This window comes from Colletotrichum orchidophilum, assembly GCF_001831195.1.
Source record: "Colletotrichum orchidophilum strain IMI 309357 chromosome Unknown Scaffold_59.1, whole genome shotgun sequence".
Classification (NCBI taxonomy): Eukaryota; Fungi; Ascomycota; class Sordariomycetes; order Glomerellales; family Glomerellaceae; genus Colletotrichum; species Colletotrichum orchidophilum.
In genome coordinates, this window is record NW_019173015.1 from 213,772 (window position 1) to 231,505 (window position 17,734).

General features: G+C 56.7%; 8 protein-coding genes across 8 annotated transcripts; 1 reads left to right on the forward strand and 7 right to left on the reverse strand.

The window, feature by feature from the left end:
• Positions 1-1,075: 1,075 nt before the first annotated feature.
• Positions 1,076-2,242, reverse strand: CORC01_07399 (uncharacterized protein; the record flags this gene model as incomplete). Its single annotated transcript, XM_022619036.1, has 1 exon — positions 1,076-2,242. The coding sequence occupies one exon, from the start codon at positions 2,240-2,242 to the stop codon at positions 1,076-1,078; it is 1,167 nt and encodes a 388-aa protein (XP_022474499.1).
• Positions 2,243-3,598: 1,356 nt separating this feature from the next.
• CORC01_07400 (prolyl-tRNA synthetase) lies at positions 3,599-5,539 on the reverse strand (the record flags this gene model as incomplete). The annotated part of the gene is made up of 2 exons (XM_022619037.1): positions 3,599-4,844; positions 4,902-5,539. 2 exons carry the CDS (start codon positions 5,537-5,539, stop codon positions 3,599-3,601), a joined length of 1,884 nt encoding a protein of 627 aa, XP_022474500.1.
• Positions 5,540-6,062: 523 nt separating this feature from the next.
• On the forward strand, positions 6,063-7,876 carry CORC01_07401 (T-complex protein 1; the record flags this gene model as incomplete). The annotated part of the gene is made up of 3 exons (XM_022619038.1): positions 6,063-6,150; positions 6,213-6,298; positions 6,350-7,876. 3 exons carry the CDS (start codon positions 6,063-6,065, stop codon positions 7,874-7,876), a joined length of 1,701 nt encoding a protein of 566 aa, XP_022474501.1.
• Positions 7,877-8,097: 221 nt separating this feature from the next.
• On the reverse strand, positions 8,098-9,258 carry CORC01_07402 (lysine acetyltransferase; the record flags this gene model as incomplete). Its single annotated transcript, XM_022619039.1, has 1 exon — positions 8,098-9,258. The coding sequence occupies one exon, from the start codon at positions 9,256-9,258 to the stop codon at positions 8,098-8,100; it is 1,161 nt and encodes a 386-aa protein (XP_022474502.1).
• A 1,576-nt stretch (positions 9,259-10,834) lies between these two features.
• Positions 10,835-11,800, reverse strand: CORC01_07403 (uncharacterized protein; the record flags this gene model as incomplete). Its single annotated transcript, XM_022619040.1, has 1 exon — positions 10,835-11,800. One exon carries the CDS (start codon positions 11,798-11,800, stop codon positions 10,835-10,837), a length of 966 nt encoding a protein of 321 aa, XP_022474503.1.
• A 309-nt stretch (positions 11,801-12,109) lies between these two features.
• CORC01_07404 (uncharacterized protein) lies at positions 12,110-12,565 on the reverse strand (the record flags this gene model as incomplete). The annotated part of the gene is made up of 3 exons (XM_022619041.1): positions 12,110-12,244; positions 12,387-12,445; positions 12,508-12,565. 3 exons carry the CDS (start codon positions 12,563-12,565, stop codon positions 12,110-12,112), a joined length of 252 nt encoding a protein of 83 aa, XP_022474504.1.
• A 584-nt stretch (positions 12,566-13,149) lies between these two features.
• Positions 13,150-15,285, reverse strand: CORC01_07405 (uncharacterized protein; the record flags this gene model as incomplete). Its single annotated transcript, XM_022619042.1, has 1 exon — positions 13,150-15,285. The coding sequence occupies one exon, from the start codon at positions 15,283-15,285 to the stop codon at positions 13,150-13,152; it is 2,136 nt and encodes a 711-aa protein (XP_022474505.1).
• A 607-nt stretch (positions 15,286-15,892) lies between these two features.
• Positions 15,893-17,413, reverse strand: CORC01_07406 (uncharacterized protein; the record flags this gene model as incomplete). The annotated part of the gene is made up of 2 exons (XM_022619043.1): positions 15,893-16,825; positions 16,895-17,413. The coding sequence occupies 2 exons, from the start codon at positions 17,411-17,413 to the stop codon at positions 15,893-15,895; spliced, it is 1,452 nt and encodes a 483-aa protein (XP_022474506.1).
• Positions 17,414-17,734: the final 321 nt, after the last annotated feature.

A 17,734-nucleotide genomic window follows, 5' to 3' on the forward strand; every position in this document is an offset into this window, starting at 1 on the left:
GGGTGGTTGATGGTGTAGGTGCTTCTCCGAGGCTTCTGCGTGTGATCAAATCCTCGAAGCTGGATTGACGTGAGAGATTACAGAAGGGTCGATAAGCAGTGTATCAAAGCGAGTCTGAACTTTTGCATGTGAGTGTGTCGATATCAGAGTTGTGGACTGTAGAATGATTTTGGGAGATAAGAGGGTGCTTCACATCAACGATTATGAACACGCCGGGATTTGCTTGGTGTAATCTGGTCGAAAGGGACGTGTTATACAACAACCTTTGAGGAAGAAAACGAAGTGGGAAAAGGATAAGTGAATAGAGATGCTATGTATGATCTCAGAGAGCGATGAGCTAGTAAATATTGGAAGAAGCTCAGCTTGGTTGAGCATGCCCAGCTTTAATAACAATTCTCAGTCAATCCGGCACTTTTGATTGGCGAAACCATACATGCGCTCTGAATAAGATATCCAATGACAAGATCTTGCTTCACCGAAAACCGCATGTGCCTCCGAGACTAACGTGAATGTGAGGCGGCCGCTGCGTGCCTCATTTGCCTATTCGGCAGAGCCAACTACTTTGAGCCGGTGGATCTACAGCTGCTAGGCGCGTTAGGCACTCTCAATGAAGACGTGGTTCGAGTTCATCCGCATTGAGCTATTCCAGTCTTCTCAACTACCTTACCTACAACATCGGGTCAAAAGTCTGGCCACACTATTAAGACCACCTTGCCAGAATCCAAAATCCTGAGAATACCAGTCTTTAGTCAAATAAATAAATGATACATTGGGAATTAAAAAATCAGGGTTTTAATTTGAAGCCTTAAAAGTTTAAGATAATTTCATTGATATGATATCTTATCAAAAGATGGGATTAACAGGGCGCAAAGCTTATCAGTGTAGCTAAATTCTTGACCCGGTATTTGACCTGACGTATAATTGCTTTACATAGCCAGATCGCAGGTCTTCGCTTCACTTCAGAGCCAAAAAATACACTTGAAGAGTGGGCTAAACAATTTGAGCAAAGCAACAGGAACATTCATTCAATTCGATGCAACACCTCGTGATTCGATGAGCGAGAAGCCCCCATTCATCAACCATTCTTTCGTCCAGGAACGTCACTAACAAAGGTTCCCTGCCCCGTCTTATTCGCCTTCATCTCCAGCCTCGTCTGAAGCCTCCGCGCAGCCTTCTCCGCCTTATCCAACTGCTTCTGCCTTGTCAGCAATACGCTCCGCTGCTCCGCCGACGGCAGATGCGCAAGGGCAGCACGGTCGTTGACACTCAGGCGCGCAACCTGCGTCTCAAAGACGACATTGCGCTTCTCGGCGCGCGTCAATGCCTGCGTGTCGAATTTCTTGCCGGGGCCAGACGGTGCCGTGAGTTGGAAGCTCGCTTCCGACTCGTTGATGCCGGGGCCTTCGGGGCCTTGGCGTAGAAGGAGGTTGTCCGAACCGGCAGCACGGTCGTTTTTGGCGCTATTCTTGGTCGAACGTGGTCTCGGCGCCGCCGCCGGGGCGGAGCGATGAGAGAGCTGTTTGCCAGAGGGTAGGCGGATCGAGCCGCCTTCCTCCAGGGCATCGGCAATGGCCTTTTTCGTCCCGCCGTCCTCTGCTGCATTCTCTCCGTCGTCTGAAGAGTGCTCGTAAAAGTCCCTAAACTCTGAATCTTCTGCCGTGACATCAAAGCGGCAGTGGCCTTTTCCTAGCATATGCTGCTGAACGGCAGCGGCCGATCTTCGTTGGGTGCCGCACTGCAGACACTCGCGGTATCCGAAGACGACGAGGTGGAGGTACTTGACGAGGGCCTCGACATCGACGACGAGCTTGTCCTTGTCGGGGATGAACATGCCGTGCGTTTTGTGCATGTGGACGACATTGTCGTCGAGCGAGTCCGAAGTGGTGTTACAGAACAAGCATTCTTCCGGCACAAAGTCGTCATTGTCTTCATCCTCCTCGGTATCACTTTGGTCGGCGTCGGAAGCTGAAGAAGACGAAGCGTCGGACTCCGCTATGGGCCCACCATCGGCCGGAGCGGCGGCGTGCTGCTCCGCGCTGAGGGGCTCGAGATCGGCCATGCGCCTTTTGAGGTTGGTTACATGCCATTGGCTTTTCGAATGGGCGCGGCGGGTGTCGGGGTTGTCAAAGTGGACGGCGCAGGTGCCGCACGAGGTTGATGAGAGCTTGAAATGGGAGGCGTTTGACTGCTGCATAGTTGTGGTTGTGTTGCTGGTGGTTGCGGTCGTGGTGGTGCCGAGCATGAGATATAAGGCGGTGGAGGGTGGTGGGCAGAGAATATGTGCCCGTCGAGGGAACCGGGATTGTTTGCTTAGACTGATGAGACGATGAACGCTTGCTCTTTGCTTATCGTGGACGGAAATGCTATTGTTTTATAAGACAACTCACCACTTGAACAAACATTGAATTCTCAGGAAAAGTAAGACACCATGAAATATAAAGTCAAGCCGATCGTGGCAACAGCCGAGACTTCTCAATCCACAGCAAAATCTCGTACACAATTGGCGAATCAGCAATGTGCCACCAAAACAAAGCCAAATCAACGCCCACCCTATCTCATCAATCAGCCGATGCCTTGCACTGCAGCCGCGACAAATCCTTGAGTCAAATTGTGGGGCCTATTAGCTAGCAGCCCCCCAGCGACAGGATCGAAACGATTCTACACTGAATGGAGGATTCGCAGCCTGAGTATTTTCGCAAGATTTACAGGCGTTTTATCGGGGACCAGGCGGCGTGACTCCCTCAACGCTGCAGAGGGAAAGCGATTGGAGGAAGGGCGAGGAGGGTGAGTCACATCCCGGGGCCAAGACCTTCCTAATTGGGACGCTGTGTCGTTGGCAATTGAATGAGCCATCATGAATCGACTCCACACCGGTCCGAGTTACAGGGGGTCATTTGCCGTCGTCGCGCCGAAGTGACGCGCCGAAGCGGCCGCGCCGAACTCAATTCTGGACTTGACTATCGGCCAGGGACCGCAACTTGTTGGGTGAAATGAGAACAAAACAGGTGCTTTGCAACATCATTCAAGAGCTCGGTTCTCAATGGGAATGCCTGGGCACAACGACAATGATTTTCGGTATTTGAGTGATCCATATTCATACTCCTCACGCTGTTGAAATCGCTCAGAGGTCGTCGGCAATTTTTTTTTTTTTTAAAATCCCCTTTATAAGGCTTGATATCTCTGACACCCGACTTGACCACAAAGAACTATGGGAAAGCCTCGTCTCAAACGATGAACCACCACTACTGGAGCGTCAGCGATACCGGCAATATGGGTGAGTTGCTCGGCTCCGTGGAACTAGCGAGGAGGCTAGTTAGTATACCTTTGTCAGGAACGACACATGTCGATTCAGGTCGTAAATGGGAAGCGAGTAACAGGACTTGAGTACGTGGATTTGTTTCATAAGTTGGTATCGAATCACTTTTCAGCCGTAGCTGTCTAACCCCCTCGCGCCATTTGCACGGAGAAATCGTCAAATGATTTCTTTCTCTACCCCTCTCTAGCAACACATGATATGAATTGAACCCGCCGTGGGCCTCATTATCACGGCCCAAAATGCCCAACCCCCGCAACTCCTACCAATATCATCGCCGTTTCTCTAGTAGCTGCGGCCGAACATGACCCACTTCTGGGCCTTGGCCTCGCACTCGGGGTTCAGGCACTTGGTCTCGCCGGCGACGAGGCCCTCGGGCTGCTCAAAGGGAATGCAGAGGGACTTCATGCCCATGCTGGGCTGCTTCTTACCCTCAGGGAGGCTCGCGTTCTCGGGAGGCTCGCTGGTGGTGAGCTCCTTGATGCGGTCTTCGCACTTCATGCCCAGGCAGAAGGGGATAAGGACAACGTTCTTGGCGTCGAGGGCGGGGATGACCTTGTCCCACTCGGTCAGGACGAGACGGTGCTCGCGGAAAGACTTCTCGGCCTTGCTGTACATGTCGGACTGGATGGTCTCGAGAAGCTCGGGGATCTTGGTGGAGAGCTCGGCCAGGGGAACGGAGCTCTTCTCGCCCGTGTCACGGCGGGCAGTGGCGACGACCTCCTTGGCGGCGTCCTTGGGACCGAACTCGAGTCTCAGGGGAACACCACGGAGCTCCCACTCGTTGAACTTCCAGGCGGGCGTGTAGCCGTCTCTCAGGTCGGACTCGGCACGGACACCGGCCTTTCGCAGCTCGTTGCGGAGGTCGTCGACCTTATCCTCCAAGTTCTTTCTGTCCTCGGGGCTGGTCTTGGCAGTGATACCGACGGCGATGAGGACAACCTGGACCTTGGCGATACGAGGGGGGAGGACAAGACCCTTATCGTCACCGTGGATCATGACCATGACACCGATGACACGGGTAGAGAGACCCCAGGAGTTCTGCCAGACGTGAATCTTCTCGCCCTTCTTGTCGGGGTTCTCCACTGTGATGTCGAACATCTTGGAGAAGTTCTGACCCAGGCAGTGGGAGGTGGCACCCTGGATACCACGGCCGTTGGAGGGAATGTAGCCCTCGACGGTGGTGGTGTAGTAACCACCAGCGAACTTCTCGTTCTCGGTCTTGGTGCCGCGAACGACGGGGACGGCGAGCAGCTGTTCGTAGACACCGGCGTAGAGCTCGAGAATCTCAAGAACCTCCTTGCCGGCCAGCTCCTCGGTCAGATGAGCGGTGTGGCCCTCTTGCCACAAAAATTCTCTTGTGCGGAGGAAGGGGGTTGTCTGCTTGGCCTCCCAACGGACGACGGAGTTCCACTGGTTCAGGCGGAAGGGGAGATCGCGATGGCTGCGAATCCACTTGGAGTAGTAAGGGTACATGACGGCCTCGGAGGTGGGACGAACCGCGACGGGAACCTCGAGGTCCTTGTCACCGCTTTTGACGGTATATCAGCAGGGGCTCGGCGCATTTATCAAGGGAGAGGTGACTTACGCCTTGGTGACCCAGGCCAATTCAGGGGCGAAACCCTCGACGTGATCCTTCTCCTTCTCGAGCGACTTGGAGGAAAGGAACATGGGGAAGCTGGTCTCGTCGACACCCATAGCCTCGATTCTCTCAGAGAACCACTTGCGAATAACGGTCCAGATGTACATGGAAGCGGGGCGCAAGATGAAGAAGCCGGAAATCTCATTGTAATATTCGACCATCTCGGCCTTGAGAACGATCTCCTGGTACCAGGCAGAGAAGTCCTCATGCTTCTTGACGGTGATTCCCGTGATGTCTGCCGTCTTCTTGCCGCCGACAACGGGGAGGGCAGCTTGCTTGGCAGCCTTTGCAGCCTTTTCGGCGGCCATCTTTGCCTGCTTCTCGGCCTTCTTCAAGGCGCTCTTGGACTGCTCAACGGGGGCGGGAGCGTCGGCCATCTTTGCGGGATTCACTGCAGATCGCAGGTTCGTCTCGTGGATTCGTGGGGGGTCTTGTCTTATGGAATTGGCGACGCGGTGACCAGATCGGCCTGAGTCACTGGAGATTTTGGGCAGAGAAGGCGGTGCGATGCAACGGAAAAACTGCCCCGCACTAAAAGTGAGTCGTGTGTCGAGCTGTTGGGTGGGAGGCAGTGAGGGGTCCATTGGGCTCCAGCCACAGGGTCGGAGGGTGGCCCGGGCGTTTAATCAAATATGGGGCGTCCCGGCCGCCTATCTCAGACAAAGCCAAACTGGATGTCACTGGGAGGCTTTGCATGATGGCTGAGAACGATGATCATTGGGACCAAAAGAGAAGAGTGAAATCGAGAAAGTTGTCATAATTCATACAATCGTATCACTGAGTGCTTCCGAGTCGGTCAGTTTGAAAAAGATTGAAAAAAAAAAGGTCTAGAGTTCGGCTTGGGTAGGTACCTTTACCTACCTAGGTGGATCAAGGCCCAACCCGCAAAGTCGCCGATAAGATAACAATAGAACTCACCAGCCACATCCCCGGTTCCTGGAACAACCCCGGCTCCGATAAAAAAGTTGCGTCGAGGGGACAAGGCAGGCACAGCACAGAAGCTTCTATTGCTGTCCAGGCACACACCGACGAAGCTCCCCAAACCACCCCCATCCACCACCACATATCCCGCCATTCAACCACAACCGCTGGCAGTGAGGCGCAAAAATGGCTTCCATGTTCGAGCAGTCAGGGAGCGGCACGCTTTTCCTCGGCGGCCAGAAGATTTCGGGCGCCGACATTAGAGACCAGAACGGTATGTCAACTCCTCCCACCTTCAAATCGCAACGAAGCTTCATCTTGCTGACAAACCTGCAGTCCTCGCGACTCAAGCTATCGCAAATGTCGTCAAGAGCTCTTTCGGTCCCAGTGGTCTCGACAAGATGATGGTGGACGATATTGGTGTATGTTAGGTGGCCCCCTCCCCCCCTGGACCCCGCTTACCCCTGGCGCAGGATGTCACAGTCACGAACGACGGCGCTACTATTCTGAGTTTGTTGGACGTCGAGCACCCGGCGGGCAAGATCTTGGTCGACCTGGCACAACAACAAGACAAGGAGGTCGGCGATGGCACAACCTCCGTCGTCCTCATCGCGGCCGAGTTGTTGCGCAGAGGAAACGAGCTCATGAAGAATCGCATACACCCCACTACCATCATCACCGGTTACCGACTTGCCCTTCGCGAGGCCGTAAAGTACATGAACGAGAACATCAGCATCAAGGTTGAGAACCTCGGACGCGAATCCCTCGTCAACATTGGCAAGACGTCCATGTCTAGCAAGATTATTGGAGCCGACTCTGACTTCTTCGCCAACATGGTGGTGGATGCCATGCTGGCCGTCAAGTCGACAAACGGCCGCAACGAGACAAAATACCCCGTCAAGGCCGTCAACATTCTCAAGGCACACGGCAAGGGCTCCTTGGAGTCTCAGCTGATCAAGGGCTACGCTCTCAACTGCACAGTCGCTTCGCAGGCCATGCCGACGAGAATACAAGATGCCAAGATTGCGGTGTTGGATATGAATTTGCAAAAGGAGCGCATGAAGTTGGGTGTCCAGATCACGGTGGACGATCCTCAGCAATTGGAGCAGATCCGCCAGAGAGAGTCGGGCATGATCCTGGAGAGGGTAGAGATGATCCTCAAGGCGGGTGCCAACGTCATCCTTACCACCAAGGGTATTGATGACATGGTTCTCAAGACGTTCGTCGAGAAGGGCGCCATGGGTGTGCGCAGATGCAAGAAGGAGGACCTCCGCAGAATCGCCAAGGCGACGGGCGCTACTCTACTCAGCACACTGTCGGACCTCAACGGTGACGAGAAGTTTGACCCCTCATACCTCGGACATGCCGAGGAGGTTGTCCAGGAGCGCATTTCCGATGACGAGTGCATCCTCGTCAAGGGCACCAAGAGCCACTCCTCAGCATCCATCATCCTCCGTGGACCCAACGACTTCACTCTGGACGAGATGGAACGGTCCATTCACGACTCCCTCAACGCCGTCAAGAGAACGCTCGAGAGCGGCAGCATCGTCCCCGGTGGTGGCTCCGTCGAGACGGCCCTGCACATTTACCTCGAGGAGTTTGCCGGCACCGTCGGCTCCCGCGAGCAGCTAGCCATTGGCGAATTCGCGCAGTCGCTGCTCGTCATTCCCAAGACGCTGGCCGTCAACGCCGCCAAGGACGCATCAGAGCTGGTCGCCCAGCTGCGTTCCCGGCACGCGCTGTCGCAGCGCATCCAGGAGGGCGAAGCCAACGAGGACGAGAAGACGGTCGCACGCAAGAAGGCCTACAAGAACTACGGCCTCGACCTGGTGCGCGGCAAGGTGATTGACGAGATCAAGGCCGGTGTCCTGGAGCCCACCATCAGCAAGATCAGGCAGCTGAAGAGTGCTGTGGAGGCCTGCATCAGCATCATGCGCATCGATACCCTGATCAAGCTGGACCCCGAGCAGCAGGCGGAGGATGACGGACACGGTCACTGAAGACATTGGTTTGTGGGAAATGAAAAACAAAAATGGGCCAATTGCGGGAGTGTTCAAGGTTAGACGGTTCGTAGATCACTTTGCTAATGATACCTCGTCATGTCGGCCTGGATGTCCAGACCTGTGACGTTCTTGAAGTCCCTGTTGAATTGAGGTGCCGAAACCACAGATGCTCGTGTGAGCGTACTAATCCTATGCAAAATGGGTGACGGACCAGTTGGTCAGCACCAGCCAAACTTCTCATTGAGCACCCACTCAACCTCTCCCTGGCCATACCACATGAGGCTGGCAATGCTATCATTCTCCCTCTCCACAAACTCGTGCGGAATACCCGCCTTCTCAATAAGGCCCCTTATCCTGGGCTCAGGATTCCACATCTCGACGTTATTCACCTTCCACTCGGCCGCCTGCGCCCTCACCAACCTAAGCAGCGCCTCGATAGCCTCCTGAACATACTCGTCGCCGCTCGTCTCGTCCTCGATGGCCAGCCGCAGGATGTGCATCGTGTTCCCCTCGGGCTTCTTCAGCCCGCCGTAGTACCCCCTCGTCCACACAGCCCACACCCTCGACCCGTGCTCGCCCACCACGCCGCCCCGCACCGTCGGCGTCTCGCCAAAAATGTGCTTGGTCATGTAGTCCTCGCGCATGAGGTGCCAGAGCATGGCGTCGAGGTCCGGGATTAGCGAGACCCGCGTCTTGTTGCTTTTCTTGGCCAGGTTTGCGCGGATGAGGCGCTCGTCGACGGCGCAGAGCTCCGCTAGCTCGTGGTAACCCAGCGGCGCGGCCTCGCGCGGCGATGACGATTCTCCTCCCTCGGGCACTCCTGCCGCTGCTGCCTGCGGCGGAAACTCGAGGTGGGTGCTCTCGTAGGGATTCCAGCCGTGCTTTGCGTAAAACTTTTTGCCGATATCCGAGTACAGCACGGAGCACGCGACCTCGCCGTCCCGAATATCCCCCCACGTCTCCCCGCGCTTCATCTCGGCGCCCTGCCACCGCGCCAGCTGCGGGCCGACCATGTTCATCATGATGGAAGCGTACCCGTTCCCGCGGTGCGCCGGGTCGGTGAAGACGGAGCCGACGGCGTGGGTGATGGCGTCGACGACGGTGCCGTCGGGTTTTGCGACGAGGACGTTTTTGCGGATGCTCTCGCAGGACGAGAGGATGGGGCGGGCGTCGGGCGGGCAGGTCGGGTCGGTGAGGATCCACTGGGTGATACCGCCGTTGCGGGAGACGGGGACGGTGGTCATGTAGGCCTCGCGGCGAATGTACTCGTCCAGCTCGAGGGCGGCGCCCCAGTTTGCGTAGGTTGAGGTGTAGGTCTTTATGCGCTCGGCCGGGGTGGGCTGGGTGAGGACGAGGTCTGTTTCGTGCGTTGAGCCCATGATGTCTTTTTTTTTTTTTTTTCCTACCCTTGGATTCTTTGGGGGGGCGACTTTTGGTGTAGATTCGTGTAAATGGTTCTTTGGTCTCCTTGTCTACGGTGTCAAGGTAGGTCCCAGGTTGGCGAGCCAAGCTTTCGGTCGGGCGGGTAGGTATTATGGTGGGTGGTGTCTTGTTTGTTTCTGGTCAATCACGTCACACCACACATGAACAAACATGAGAGAGACAAAGTTAGGGTAAGGTAGGTAGTAGTCAGAGAAGAGAGAGTTCAATTGGGAAGTAGAAGTAGACGAGGGAAAAAGGTTCAGCTTCCAGAAGCTGTGGATGGTAAGGGGGCCGGGAAAGGCAAAAAGGACAAAGCGCCGTCTTCTTATCAATTTCGTGTTCCAGACGGCTTCAGTGGTTTGTAGACTGGCGCGGGTGTTGCGTAGAGCGTGCCCCACCTCACCCAAAGACGATGGAAGCGTTGGCGGGGAAGACCCAGTCAAACCCCAGGTATTCCGGGATCACAGCGCCTTGTTCGAAAGCCACGAGATACGGGAGGGGGGCGTGAGGAAAGCGGGCTGGGCTGGCTACCTTAGTGTGGTTGACTCGATGTAGGTCGATCGATACACACGCGATACACACGAAGAAAGGGAAAAAGGGAAAAAAGCACAAAAGCCCCCTCCTCCTCCTTCCCCTCCGTCTCACACCAGGCACAGGAGACCAAGCGGTCAGCAGGTCCACAAGCGAAGCGGCGCATCGTGGACGGAAAAAGCCAAAGCCGGACTCCCTCGTCTTACATCACGGGGTAGAGTCTTAGCGGGTGAATAGGTAGTGAAGGTGATACAGTGATGAAAACTACGGACGAAGAAAGGTCGAAGCTCGGGGAGCTGTGCCTTGGGAATCTGGGACATTATTTTCTTTTAGGTAATTGTTTGGCCTTAATTTGGTTTCCGCCTGGGCCGGGCAGCGCGCAACCGGCAGGTCTGGCCGGCGGGGAAGAGATCACGGAGGCCGGTGGAAGCCGATGCTAGGCGGGGCCGGAATTGCGCCGGTTGGACGCGGCCGTGACGCCCGCTACCTACGTGCTTGCTACTCGACGTGGAAGATACGGCTAACGTTGTGACCGGTCCGAGACGAGGGATTCTCTTGTCTCTGGGGAGTCGGCTGACTTGGCCGATGTTCTGACAGATGGTTGTGTGGTCTGTGTCATGGTGGGAAACCTTGAGGGGTGTATGTGTGTGTGTGTGTGTGTGAGGTGTGTGGTATGTGGTGTTGGTTGCAGTGTTCATGCGCCACCAATGAGTGTCCGTCCAGAAGAATTCCCTTTTCTCTTTTTGGGCCACGTTGTAACCTGATTTGTGCTTCTTTCCATCTCTTGCAGATAGGTAGCGGGTGGTGCCCTTTTTTGAAAGAGCTCTCCTGCTGTATCATACTCCTCTTACAATTTCCCATCTCGCAATAACCACATGAATCAGCATCGGCTTCCCATCGTGGACATCCTTATCTTTAGGACATCGTCTTATCTCTCCAATATAGCCTCTTAATTTACCATGTATGCACAATAGTTCCCTCACGGGCCCTCGCCATCAAAAGTCAACCAAACAAAGTCACCCCTCCACCTTCCGTTCCCGTCGCCCCCCTGCTCCGCAACAACCTCACCACCTCGTCGTGCCCCCTTGCAGCAGCGCACTGCAACGCAGTCTGCGCCCTTCCGCCCCTGTCCCACCCAGCCCCCGCCTCGATCTCGGCCCCGGCGCCCAACAGCGCCTCAACCACCCGCACGTGGCCCCCCTCAGCAGCAGCGTGCAGCGCCCCGCCGCCCTTGAACCTGCTCCCTGCGGCGTTGACATCCGCGCCCTTGGCCCCCCGCGCGCTCGCAGCCCCCTCTTCCACCCCGGCAGACCCCGCCGTAAGGAGCAGCTCGACAAGCCCCGCATGCCCGCCGTAGCTCGCCGCCTGCAGCGCCGTGAACCCTCGATACCGACACGCCGGCGCGTCCACCTCTGCTCCCCGCTGAATCAGCATCCGCGCTATCGCGATGAATCCGCCCTCGCACGCCGCCTGCAGCGCCGTCCGCCCGGCCGTTGACGCCGGCGGGGCATTCACCTCCGCCCCGCGCTCCAGCAGCAGCGCCACGACGTCGTCCTGTCCTTTGGCACACGCGCTCTGCAGCGCCGTCGCACCAAAGTACCGCGCGGCAGGCGCGTTGACGTCGGCCCCGTGGTCCAGCAGCGTCCTGACGAGAGCCAAGTCCGGCTTCCCTGCCGCGATCTGCAGTGCGTTCTTGGCGCCGTTATTGCCCGGGCGGTCGTTGACTTGGGCGCCCGCCGATAGTAGTGCCGATACCACGTCGCCGTGGGATGCCTCGCACGCGGCCTGGAGAGCCGTGCGGCCGTAGTAGCCCCTCGGCGGGGCGTTGACGTCCTCTCCTCCTGAGGCGACGGCGGCGCGCACGGCGGGGAGGTCGCCTGCGCGGGAGGCCCGTTGGAGGGCGGTCCAGCAGTCGTCTTCGTCTTGGGAGTCGCTGTCGGCGGTGTCTTCCTCTGTGAGATTCTGCATATTTGTCGCTGATTTTCCATCCAGGTAGGTTGGCTCTCTCGGAAAAGTTGATGACACTGTGAAAAGGTGAAAAAGAAGCAAGAAGAGTGAGATTCGAATGCGAGGGGATTCCTACGCTTACCCTTCTTCCCCTGGCCAAGGGTGACGGAAATGCGGCTCGGGCACAATCGCGCCCTCCTGCTCGTCTTTTCGAGTGACGACAACAGCAACGATACAAACATCACTGAATCAACAGGAATCGACCAAAATACGAACTTGCAAATATCAATTACGGTTCACGTAGAAAAAAAGCACCATGAATTTGACTAACTAGTCATCCGTCTCGGCCTTCTTCTTGCTCTCGCTCTTCTTCTCCGGCTCGCCCTTTTTCGGCTCATTCTTCGACCCCGCCTCGTTCTCGTAGCCACCGCCTTGCTTCTCGTATTCCTTTGCCAGTTTCGCTCCCTTACATTCAATCAGCTGTTCACTCGGGATATTTCGAAACTCGAAACCGATGACAACTAGGCTTTCTCTTTCTATGAAGCAAAGCCAAGAGACTTTTTTTAAAAAAGAAAAAAGAAGAAGAAGGAGAAGGGGGTTTCTGTACCTTCCATGCGGCCCACTGTCCCTCTCCTCCGCCCGACTTGTTAGGCTCTTGCTTGATTTCTAGAGGTAAACGTGAGTCACTATCAGCCCGACTCATATTCAGCGCCCTCATGTCCTCGTACCTTCCTTGATTTCTTCCCTCAGCTCGGGATCGGTGGGCTTGCCCTTGGACGAAGGCATCTTGAATGATGAATATGAGAGACACTTTCGAGTTGGGTAGATGTTTGACCGATTATCACGTGAAAAAAAAGAGGAGATCTCAAGTGCTGGGAATTGCATTTGCGAATTAACGCCTGAGTATTGCAATCTTTAATATGTAGAGAGATCCCAGAACGTTTTCGCAAGTCTGCAAAATGGGGATGAGGTAGATGATGCTGCGAACGATCATCGATGACGCCTACAACGTCAGCCACCCGCCTTCTCGTTCGTGCCCCGTTGGCGGATCGGAGGACCCACAAACACCCATCCCTCCGCCCCGTGCCGTCCCGCTCGTTGCGCAAGGGTTTCCGGGCTGTTGCCACCAGGCCGAAGCCATCAAGGTATCACTAATGAGATGTCATTACAAAAGGTAAAGTGCCATACCACCTCACATGCTGATATGATTGCCCTTTTTCTCCCAGTTCGCACCTTAAGGTCTATGTGCAGCATCATGCCCATTCGCATTCATGCCACGCCATTTTTCCCCATCCGATTCCCCTTCATAACTTCATGAAGCCCACCGTGAGCAGCCACGTTAAGCTCTATCGACAACAGTCCAGGTGGTCTCAATGAATAGAAACAGGCTCAAACTCCTCAACCCCCTCAACAGCCTCCCCGTCCATGATCCCGTGGACATACGCAGCACCCACAATCCTCCTCAACCCCTCCCTATCCTTGCTCTTCCTCAGCACAAACGGCGCATTGCACCCCTTCATCACCCAAATCTCGTCGCCCGCCTCGGAACCCTCCGGCACCATCGCCACGTACCGCCCTGCCTTGGCCAGCACCAAATCCAGCGCCGCGCGCAGGGGGAAAACGCGGTTAATGAGAACCTGCGCCGCCGCCTCGAGCGCCTCGTTCGCCTCTTGCGCGCTACACCCAGACATCATAATCTCCCGTCTCAAATTATCCCGCTCCGGTCGCGCGGCGTCGAGGTTGTCCTCCTCGACGGCCGTGCAGAAGCGGTATGCCAGCTTCAGCGTCGTAGCCGGGATCTCGTCTCCTTCGTTGTCGCCCTCGGTGCGGAAAAAGGTGAGCGCCCGCAGGATCGCCTCGATGCCGGTCTCGCCCGTCGGGTACGTCGATTCCGCGAAGCCGGGCATGTTGGCCAGGAGCTGCGAGAGCGTCACCATGTCCCGCTTCACCCACAGGGACGGGTGATCGGCGTGTAAGTGCGCCGCGCGCGGGACCCCGCTCATGTGCTCAATGGTATCGACCTTGACGCCCTTGAGCAGGAGCTCGTCGTCCTTGGCGCTCGGGTCGAACCCAAAGTCAAAGTCCGTCTCGCCCGCGGCCTCGGACTCGGCGGCGTCGGCCACCGTCATACGCCGCCAGGGTCGGCGGAAGTCGGGCAGCCAGGAGGGAAAGTCTGCCGTGCCGCTGCCGTTGCCGTTGTGCTTCTCCGCGATGCCGACGTGGTCGAGGAGTTCCTCGCTAAAGGGCTCGTGGAGGAGGGTGCGGCCGAAGCGGAGGGCCGTCTGCTCAAAGGTGGCCGAGTAGTCTGGGCGGAACTCTTCCCTGTCGCCGTCGAGCGCCAGACCGAGGAGCGCAAAGTAGAGGTCGCGCGGGTCCGTGGCGTCGACTTCGCGGAAGGACATGAGGAGATTGAGCAGGTCCGTCGAGCGCTTCTCTCCGCCGTCTTCCTCGTCTTTCGATTCCCATTCGCCTTCGTCTCCATCTTCAGCGTCAGCTTCCTCTTCGTGGCCGTGGCTGTGGCTGTGATCGTGGTCGTGGTCGTGGTCGTCATCATGACCTCCGTGGCCTCCACAGCATCCACCTCCGTGCTCATGTCCGTCACCATCCCCATGCTCGTGTGACCTCGTGTTGCCTCTCATGGCGCCAAGCTGGTAAAACCGAAGCCTCTGCGCCATATTGGCCATCAAGTCAGCCGCGCTCTCAATCTCTTCGCCCTTGGCATCGACCAGAGGCCAGGGAGGATTCTCAGGCTCCTCGAGCGCAATCGTCCCCGGCCAAAGCTGTGACCAGTTGACCGTCCTGTCCCCGCAGATCATCATGACATCCCGCGCCAGAATAAATTCCTGCACAATCCAGACCCTGCGGAACCACGAGCGATTCCAGAATCGAGACACGTTCAACCACTTTTGATCACCCACAGGCGGCAGCTCCGCCTCAGCACCCGTCGGCGCATCAGGGATCGGCGCGCCGAGAAGGTCCTCCGCAAACGCGCGCGCGCCCGCGTTAATGGGGTCCGGGATATTGACGCGCCAGTACCGCTCAATCAACTCCATCGCCTCACCGCTGCCGTCGGCCTCCTCGCCCAGGTACGCGAGAACCCGGCGCGAGCTCAGATAGATGTCGTGCATGAGCATAATCTGCGCCTCCTTCTCCTTCCCGTCGGCCTGGTTTATGCACAGCGCATCGGCCCAGATAAGACGCGGGCGGTCCTCGAGGCGAACACGCTTGAGGCAGAGATAGAGGCTTTCCGTGATGGGGATGCGGGCGCCCGTGGACGGCGAGGTGATGTGGTGGGGTTTCTCATCGGAGCCCCAGACGTACGAGATGGCCTCGTACGAGTCGGCGGACTCGGGGAGCTCGTGCTCGTGTTTGCTTGCCTCGTCGACGTAGGTGTCGATGGGGCGCACCACGAGGTCGCCCTGGAGGGCGTCGTCGAAGCGGCCCGGTGCGAGGGAGAGGATTCGGAAATCCCGCTCGCCGAGGGTGGTGTACTTATACTCGGCCATGATTGAATAGAGAGCTCGATGTCTCGTGGGACACTCTCTCGTTCAAAATTTGGTGAGTTTCAGTACTTTTTACTGCAAAATGAGATTTCGCGGATGAGTGACGAGTAAGGGAAAAAAAAATTCATAGTTTGGTGCTGTTTTGGGGATTGTGGAGTGAGATTGGAGCTGAGATCCAGGAAAACGCCCGCATGAAAATGTCCACACTTGAGAGATTGGATTTTCATTGGCAGCACCCGCTAACCCAGGAACCATTAACCTGGAATGAATTCTTTCCATTTGACATCGTTTCTCTGCACTGGTCTGAGAACAGGTTGGATTCCCTAGTAATGTTCCGCCTGTCTAGAATTCGCTGCAATTCAAACATTGTAATAGAGAACTTCAGAAGTCGAAAATCATATCCATAATTTATCTTCTAGGAGTATTTTCAATAGACCATGTCAAGAATTCAAGGACCAAGTAAACCCACTCATCATCATTCATCTCATGTTTAAGACCCCGGCGATGTCGTCCCAACCTTCATATCATTCTCATCATCTCCCGGCTTGCTCAACATAAATACGTCATACCTCTCACAAAGCAAAACAGTCATCAAACCCATAATCCCAAATCACAGACCCAAGGCCGAGTTAAACGCATCCGCAGCAGCCTGCCCCTCCAGACCCTTTGAGTCCGCCTCGCCCTGCTGACAAGCCGCGACAGCAGCCTCGCCAGCCCGACACCGACTCTCAAGCTGGCCACAGATAAACCCGCTAATGACGCCAATATTCAATGCAGAGCCGTGCTCAAAGTCGCCCGCGGGCGCAAACGAAGCCTCTTTCCGCCCGTCGAGACCAGCAGCGAACTGAATACTCGGATCCTGACACTTTCCAAAATCAAACGCCTGCCGGCCCTTCAGCAGCTGCTTCGTCGCGATCCGCATCCGCCGCGCGCCCCGCGCGTTGAGGCCCGAGGCCCGGCGGAGTTTTGTGAGGGACGCGGCGGCGAGGCAGTCGTCTTCCTGCGCGTCGCAGTCTGCGACGGAAATATCCTCGGACCCAGAGTTCGCGGCGTCCGCGCAGGCGTTGTGCTGGACCGCGCAGGAGCGCTGGAGGGCGGCGCCGGCGTTGAGAAAGGTTGCGCCATTGACGGAGAACGGCTTGTCGGCGGCGGGGTCCGAGGTCACGGGCGGGGCGGGGCCGCCGAGGTCGCCGGTAAAGGTCTGGACGTCCGTGGTTCCCGTGGCGGCGTCGGCGGTGCCGTTGTTGTTGGCGTTGTTGGACTGACGACGGACCTTCTCGGAGGAGTCGGCGCTGGCGCTGGCACCTCCGTTGCGGCGCTGTGGCGGGATAGCCTGGCTCAGGAGGCTTCTGCTACGCAACCGGATTGCCGCACCGGTAGAGTTGGCCGCGGCTGCCGTGTCATTTCCGGCAGCACCTCCAGACGCAGCGGCATCAATCTCTTCTGGGGTAGCATCCTTGATGAGAAGGTTCTGGCTAAAGATGCAACCCTCTGCATCGTTGGCATCGTCGCAGGTGTTGCCGGCTCCGGTGTTATCGTTGACCTGTCTCCTCGTTAGTCTCTTCATCCCATGGACCTTTTTCCGAGGGGGAGGGGGAGGTTAGAGACTTACATTGCCAGGTTTAAAAGTGCCCGAATCAAGCGCAAGCTGCGGATCAGCCCCAATAGCAGAAAGCTGCTTCGCCAACTCGAGCGTAATAGCCTTATTCCCCTCCGCCGCGCCCTCCGAAGCCGGGTCCTGATGCTGGCTCAGCGCCGCAATCTCCGGGTTCGCAGCCGTCTCGTCGCACAACACGCTCTTGAGCCCCACGGACCCCGTGTTGCGCTCGACGGCGCGGAAGACGAGCGCGCTCGCCATGCCGTCGACGTCACCCGCGGCCTTGGCCGTGGAAAAGGCCGAGTCGGCCGTCGTCTGGTGCAGGCAGTCGAGGTTGGTCACGTCGCCCGCGCCCGCGGCGGCCGCCGCGTTGCCGAGGAGGCCAAAGACTGCGTCTTGGATGTTGTTGGGGTTGTCCTGCTTCAGGAGGGCGTTGACGGCGCGGAGGTACTTTTCGTGCGAGTGTTCTTGGGGGACCTCTGCGGCTGTTAGGGCGATGAGGGCCGCGAGGGCGGTTGATGCTTCGAATCTCATCTTGGGGAGCTTTTATCGAAACACTGTGGTTCGTTTTGAAGATTGTTAAGAGCGTAAGTATACAGCCAAGAAAGCAAAATGTCCAAAAAGAAGGGCCGGCCCAAGAGAAGTGGTTTAAAGGACAAGAGCCTAAGAAAGGAAAGAATCGAAGATGGTAGTAAAGATGGCAATAACACAGAAAAGTTTCCAGAACTGAAAGAAAGAAAGAGTAACGGAGGTGGCTTGAAAGATGAGGGACAAAGTCCTTCTCCTACCGTTCGGCAAATCAAGTAGACGCTGACTTATATACCGCATGACTCCGGCAGGCCCATCATCTACACC